General features: G+C 40.7%; 1 protein-coding gene across 1 annotated transcript; it reads right to left on the bottom strand.

The window, feature by feature from the left end:
* Positions 1-2,659: 2,659 nt before the first annotated feature.
* LOC127771879 (vacuolar cation/proton exchanger 3) lies at positions 2,660-7,107 on the bottom strand. The gene is made up of 12 exons (XM_052297824.1): positions 6,691-7,107; positions 6,147-6,368; positions 5,815-5,882; positions 5,716-5,744; positions 5,428-5,624; positions 5,138-5,350; positions 4,842-4,976; positions 4,359-4,475; positions 4,212-4,265; positions 3,907-4,023; positions 3,305-3,398; positions 2,660-3,022 (listed from the first exon to the last, which is right to left on the bottom strand). The coding sequence occupies exons 2-12, from the start codon at positions 6,363-6,365 to the stop codon at positions 3,012-3,014; spliced, it is 1,254 nt and encodes a 417-aa protein (XP_052153784.1). The 5' UTR covers positions 6,366-6,368; positions 6,691-7,107; the 3' UTR covers positions 2,660-3,011.
* Between the last annotated feature and the right edge of the window lie 325 nt (positions 7,108-7,432).

The following is a 7,432-nucleotide window of genomic DNA, read 5'->3' as shown; positions in this document are numbered from 1 at the left end:
AGATGTGTGATGCATGGTGTGCATGTCCGATAACAATGAGGACTGAACGCATATATATAGCTTGGACATGCTCTCGATCTATCGTCTCGAGAAAGTGGGTACATCCCTTCTTTCTATAAAGTTAAGACTAAAAGCTCAAACCTCATGCTTCCACGTTATCATCAAATTATGAACCGTTGGACGTTGGATGGAATGTAGCATAGAGCCCAACCCATTAGTCACCGGGTGAGTCTCTTCGCCTCCTCAGTGCCAAATGTAGTCCACATAAACACATTGGCCCATCTCCACACACATCTACATGTATCCAGCTCGTCAATCCGTATAAAAGAGCTTTGTGGCTGAACGCCCCTTCAGTTGACATGTGCTACCTAAATTATCTATAAATTTTGAATATGATTGCTAAAAAGAATTTTTCCAAGAAAGCTATTAGTTTCTTCTTGAGATTGTACCTCCTATCTAACAAATTGATGTAAACCAAGTCCCGCGGCAAATGCGCGGGGCATCCTCTAGTACCGTCAAGAGTTTCAGAGCCTCAACATCGATCAATAAATGAAATTGAAAGGGACAATTACAACAGGCAAGAAACGGAAGAATGAATTGCATGCCTTAATTTTCTTGTCCATCGCATATGCATGGTAATCTCATGCATCTATTGCGACTATGCACAAAAATGTACTGCATATGCTCTTTCTTTATACAATTAACCAACACGAAAGTGTCCATTTTACGTACGCAGCTCGGCAGGCATTGCATACATCCGATCCAAACGTACATGCACTGATGCACGCCGGCCGCATGCTTTCCTAGGCTGATCGATGTGCTCTACTATGCAGCACGCACATGGATGGTGAGCTACCAAAGCTAGCTAAAGTTATTTCTAGCTCTGTCCCTAAGTCACCCTGTTCCCGCACTACACATGATACCAGCAGTACTCAACACTGTTTACTTGGGTCATGGTTAAAAAAACTAATCCATGCATCGAACCGGTCCATGCGCGCATTGCGTACGTGCGTGGGCTAGCTGTTGCAGCTATTGCGCTGCTGGGCATTTTTAGGCAGCGAATTCAAGTGCCAGTACTACTAGAAGTACGCGTACACTAGTTACCCACTATCCGGCAAGTACTAGCCCGATCAAATTTAAGTCGAACAAGACGAATGTTCTGGCCTGCATGCAGCAGTGCAGTAGTAGGCAGTAGCCAACTGGCAAAATGTGCGTACGCTGGCTTCTTCAATTCGGTTCATCCGCCCGTCCGCCGCCCAATCGCCGATGCGTGTACGTGCGACGAGGCGGACGCGCGCGCGCACGCACGCACGCACGCCCGCCCGCCCGGCGCCGTCGCGCGTGGCTGGGCGCGCGGTGCATTGCGTTTGCGTCGGTGTGTCGCGCGCGTGCATGCGGTGCTCGGGATCGGTTGCGTCTTGCGTGGTTGCCTCGCAATGTCATCGAGAGCTTCGATGCAAGCGTGGTTTCTTTTCTGAATTCCATGCACGCGATGGTCGCACTGCTGCGCTTGTTGCCACGGCTGTTCGCCTCAGTTGTAAAAAGGGAGAAAAAAAGGGACTATCCGAAAAACCACTACAAGTTTTTTAAGGAAGAACTTTCAAATCTAACTACAGTATAATTTTAATATAATTCCACTATAGCTAATTATAACTATAATACTATCTCCGTTTTATATTATAAGACTTTCTACCTTTGTCTACATTTATATAGATATTAATGAATTTAGATATAATATTTATGTCTAGATATATTAACATCCCTGTGAATGTGTGCAATGCTAGAAAGTCTTATAATATGAAACAAATGAAGTATAAGTTATATATAAGTATTAAAATAATACTACCTCCGTTTTTTAATAGATGACGCTGTTGACTTTTTCTCACATGTTTGACCATTCGTCTTATTCAAAAATTTTATGCAAATGTATAAGATATAAATCACACTTAAAATACTATGAGTGATAAAAGAACTCATAACAAAATAAATTATAATTACGTAAATTTTTTGAATAAGACGAATGGTCAAACATGTTAGAAAAAGTCAACGGCGTCATCTATTAAAAAATGGAGGGAGTATGTACAGTGCGGTTACACTGTAGTTACAATGTAACTACTTCCTCCATTTCATAATGTAAGTCTTTTTAGCATTATCCACATTCATATAGTTGTTAATGAATATAGACATATATTATGTGAGCAATGCTAAAAAGAGTCTTACATTATGAGTATAGTATAATTATACAACTATACTATAGTTACTTTTGAAAGTTTTTTTCCTAAAAAACTTGCGAGAAAAAAAAGCAACCAGGAAAAAAATATGACTAAAATTTTTGTCTATATGTTATTAGTGCTTTAAAAGTTAAAAGGCTAGAAAATAGGCTACGATAAAAGAAAAATCCTAGAGCAACTAAGTTTCATAATTCAGTTACAGGCTTACAGCTTTAATCTAAAATAATGTTTCAGAATTCAGTTATGGCTGACAAGCCAACAAGCAGATGATATGAGCCTGCGCATTGTCAACTGCCCAGGTCGGTTATTTAGATCTAAGGTATCTTCTGCATTTGCTAGTTCAATAGATTTCCCATTGGCACAGGATAGCAGCACAAGTGCACAACACGGCAATTAAGCCCCAAAAATGACAGCAACCAAAGCAGAACAGGAGAGAAAGGGCCAGGGCCACATTAACTGAATTAATTGAATGCAACTATGCAAGGAGACTTTTTACATGGGCGACATTGCATTGCATTTCCTTGTTTCTGTAATCTGTATACATTACAACCACCCCTCCTCCTAGATGCCCTTCAGATCTTTTGACTATTGCAACGTGCAATAATTGCTGCTGCAGATCATGGACAAACTAACCGACACCACGTGATTTTCCCGGCCGTGTCAACATTCTGCCAGCTCCTGCCAGCAGGCTGAGCTCTGCTACGGAGGAGCAACTCACCAGAATTAAGATTAGTAAAGGCTTCAAGGGTATTTGGTACAATAATTACAGTGTCCGTGGCATCAATCATCGCCTGCAAAAAAATTGGGAGTCAACACTTAAGATCACAGCGTATATCTGCTCATATGCCTTCCAGAGATCAACCATCTAATATAGCCATTGGTTGATTTCAACTACATGCCAAATGCTACTACTAGTACTATCAAACCATGGCAAGAACAATTTCTTACATATGACCACCACAAAACATGCATGGAGTAAGCTGTCAATGTCGGAGTTCTTCTCTTTTCATGAAATTAATGAAGTTTGATTGTGACATTGAAATGAAGAAAAAGTAGTCTGTAACTCTACTTACTGGATTGTGGATCAACGTGAACGAAGAAACTGGCGGCAACTATTAGATAACACAAGATCAGCATAAGTCCTTTCAAGTAGTTCGCAACACCATCCTGTGGAAACATAGAAAGAGCGTGTGATCAACTGGTGATGGTTGAGATATCAGAACCTATGCCAGGTAATTCATAAGAGAGCTATAGCAGATAGTGTGAAAATGAAATAACAAGAAAGCCTGATCAGCATATTACTATTGAAGGTTTACTGGGCTAATATTACAAGCGAGGTGGGACAAGATAATTAAAGCCACTACTGAAGGTAAAAAGTATTACATAAAGTAGGTCAGTTCTAGTTCCTTTAAAGAGTAAGCATTTGTTCATTGGATAATATGAACATTACAACACTAACCAATAGCAACCACCGACCATTATGCTTGAGAAAGACTTGACTGTATACTTAATAATGTTAAAACAATCGTTTAGTACCGCTACTCCGCTAGAACATGTTTACTCTGGAGGGGTTATATGTGCCAAGGCATACAAAAACAAACACAGCTTGACAAACTCTTCATTAAGCAGGCATCCCTTATCAAAATAATTCTTAATATTTCACACAATAACCTACCTGTAGCATAAATGCCACGACTAGTACTGTTATGAAGAGCGTTGCTGTTTCGAATAGTTGGAAATTCAAGTCCATCTTTTGCCCCATCATCCAACCAATGACAACACAAAATGGAATCTGTATATGGAGAATAACATATGTAAAAAATAACAAAGATGAAAATAGGATATGATAAATGAACAAATGCAAGATCTGGAATGAACACAGTATTCTGTAGAACGTTCGTGCCAGCATGGTATTTGATGAACAAGTGCGGAAATGCATACTCAGATCATAGTGAGATAACAAGTTTGACCATGCATTACCACAAACATTGATATCTGCGTTGATGACCCAATTGCAACACCCAGTGTTATGTCCTGCAGCAGAGAAACAATCATGTACACAGACAGTTAGGAGACAACAGAAGAATCAGAAAGAAACATCAAAACTGAGCACATCTAAATGCTTACAAGTTTATCTTTCATGGCAAACATTATTGCACTAGCATGTTCAGCAGCGTTTCCCACAATAGGAAGCAAAATAACACTGATAAAAGCCACGGGTAGGTTCAGTGAATCAGATGCCCCCTGATAGCAAATAGCAAAGAGCAAAGCAGTGATCAATAGTATACCCATGCAGAGGTACTCAGGTGACCTGTAAGACAAACAATGTATAACATGGCCAGAGCAGTTAAATCTGTCCTAAAATACAGTATTAGAGATGCAATATTCATGGACTTTCATCAGAAAGAGGTAAACATCTCTTATCATATATCAAATAATCATTTCCAAATTTAAGGTGGACATTTTCCCTGATATGAGTAACCCAATATAAACAAAATAGAGTTAATTGTCAAGTTTAACAGGCCAAAAAAAATCATTTGTCAGTTGCACATATTAAGAACAGCTACTTTTTTTTTGTGCTGTCATTCTAAATTAGAAGAGAAGGAATACCTCAATGGCATTAACCAGGTATTCAGAAAGAATAGACACCCATAATGTCAACATCGCGAGCCATGCTATGGACTCCCACATGCCAATCTCTGATTCTTCATCTTCCTCTGCTGCATCCTCATTGGGCATTTCTTCCTATGACAGGCGATGGAACATGGATATTACATTTTTATTTTTAGGGAATGTAACTGGCTGTTATCAAGGAGATTAGTTCATTGCTTGTTGTTCCAATTCAAAGTGCAAGCATATCATATTTGTCACCATCAATGAAGAATTAAATTGAGGTATACACTTACACTGCCAATTGGACTATAAGCATTATTCCGTCCACTTAGTTGGAAATAGAGATAGCTTGCATATGCCACAAGCATAATACAACTGCTGAACCTTGAAAGAGAAACCTCTGATGCTCCTTGCCTCACTTCTGAATGCGTGAAGTGAAGGACAGCAGGAAACATTAGTCCCATGACAGCCATCAACAGTAAACCTGAGTTAACAACTGCAGTTGCCTGTAGTAAATAAAAATTGATTTCATATCAGGAACTTTTGAGTGGAAAGGACGCACAACATGTTGCATCAAAATTACCTTGCTGAAGACTTGGTCCTTGTTCCGATGAACAATACCGCCAGCAAAGAAAGCGCAGCCCATAACCAACAACATATTTGATAATATGGAACCAAGCAATGATTGTTGAACTACTCGGATCATTCCATTTTTCAAAGCATATATTGCTATGATCATTTCAGTTGCATTTCCGAACGTAGCATTTAGAAGCCCCCCAACTGCAATCGGTATTAAAAGAAAATGTCTGTTATTGTTCACTGGTTCTCCATTTTGTAATAGGTTATAAATCATAAAAATAAAAATGCATACCTGTTGGACCAGTGTATATTGCGAGCTGCCTGTAGAACAGTAGTTTAGGTTAAACGAAATAAGGTCAGAAAAAAATAGGTCTAGAGTTCACTAACTCACTCAGTTGCATAACCCAAGCGCTCAGCTAAAGGTGTTATTCCTAGCATGCTGAATAGGAAGACCAATCCCTGCAATTTTGGTAAAGTAGAAATCAGTTACAAGTACTGAGTAGCAATAAGAGATCATCATAAGAAAAACCTATTGACTAAATCAGATAGTCTTCAATTGATGAAACATTAACAAAAAATACAAAACTAGTAATGTTACTAAAGAGCAGTGAGCCCAATTATTAGTTCATCTCGATAGGGTACTCTGGTTTCTAGCCTACGAACAATGATAAATATAAACAAAATGCGGTCGAATAGAGTTCAGTTGCTGTGAACAGGATTTACATGTCTGCTGGTAGTATAGTGTAGAATGATCGACGCAGGCCCAAACGGCAAGAGCAGATTGAGCTTAGAAGTGAATATGACAATCCTGATGCTCCGCAGCGCGCTCTCAACGAATCTCTGCAGGTTCCAGGACTGAACCATGCTGGAACGTAGCCCACCATTCTGCAATTGCGGACCGTTCGCCTTGAAGGCCCCCATCTCAATCTGAGGATTCTCCATCCTCTATAACCACCACCACAGGAAGTCTAATCAGTTGATTAAAAGTATATAAAACTATTCTAAGTGTGAAAAAGAAGCAACTTTCTCCACAAATTCGCTCCCTTCCTTTCTATATGATATTCTCAAGTTCATAAATCAGCTTCAATATTCTCAAATCGCGCTGAATAATTCACATATACCAAACTAGAGCATATTAAATCGACCTCCCAGATCCACGCCGCACCTAACCAAAGCAAGCACTACACCCACTAATCCTAAATCCAAACTACCCCAAATCCAAGAACTCGTGAATAACCAAACCGAATCGAATAGCACCAAAACCAACCTGAAAAAATAGCAAGAACAGCAGCAGCCGCGATCGTCGGTCGGGGATCAGGACGCCGCCGCGGGCTCCGGCACCGCCCCTTCCCTAGGGATCATCATCCGCTGCCTCCTCCTCCTCCTACTCCCAAGGCTGTAATGCGGCGCTGCCGCTGCTGCTCACGCCGCCCGCGCCTGCCTCCTCTCCTCCTGCTGCTGCTGCCTGTGCCTGCCTTGGAGGAGTTGTTGCCTTCCACTCGCGGCGACCACGACTCGGCCTCGGTTCAAGGGTAGGGGGGAAGGGAGGTGTTGCCTACGACGTCTTGGCGACTCCTCCTCTTCTTCTTTGTGGGTGTTTTGGTTGGGCAATTTCCTCCTCTTTGCCGAGACTTGGCTACTGTTTTCTGAGTCCACGCTGGCCGGCAAGGCAACGTCAGGTGAAGTCTTGGTGGAAAGTGAAGCGATCGAGTTCGTCAGTTTTGGGTTGCTATAAATTTTGAAGCTTTTTGTATATGCTGGAAGTAAACTAAAAAAAAAGACAGATTTTGATATTGAGGTTGGGTGAGAAACACGGTCGTTTTCTCCGGTTTGTAAAGATGGCAAATCAGGGTCACAATCTTGGACTAGGTATTTATAAAGTTGAAAGCTTTTTCGTATAGCCGTGTGAAGCATCATGGTCCAATAATGAACATTACCAAGGGTTGTTATAATGCATATTACAGAGGTTTGGTCCAAGGGGATAGTATTGTAAATTAAACTTAGGTCCT

The sequence above is a fragment of the Oryza glaberrima genome, chromosome 4 (assembly GCF_000147395.1).
Source record: "Oryza glaberrima chromosome 4, OglaRS2, whole genome shotgun sequence".
Taxonomy (NCBI): domain Eukaryota; kingdom Viridiplantae; phylum Streptophyta; class Magnoliopsida; order Poales; family Poaceae; genus Oryza; species Oryza glaberrima.
Note: the sequence above shows the minus strand (reverse complement) of the source record. Positions and strands in the feature narration are given on the sequence as shown.

What these genes read in the sequence shown, in the direction of transcription:
- LOC127771879 (XM_052297824.1), bottom strand. Translation starts at nt 6,365, where the DNA reads ATGGAGAATCCTCAGATTGAGATGGGGGCCTTCAAGGCGAACGGTCCG. An exon ending in ACCTGGTTAATGCCATTGAG is followed by an intron (nt 4,476 to 4,841) that starts GTATTCCTTCTC and finishes ATTTGCTATCAG; the next exon opens with GGGGCATCTGATTCACTGAA. An exon ending in TCGTGGCATTTATGCTACAG is followed by an intron (nt 3,399 to 3,906) that starts GTAGGTTATTGT and finishes ATGTTTCCACAG; the next exon opens with GATGGTGTTGCGAACTACTT.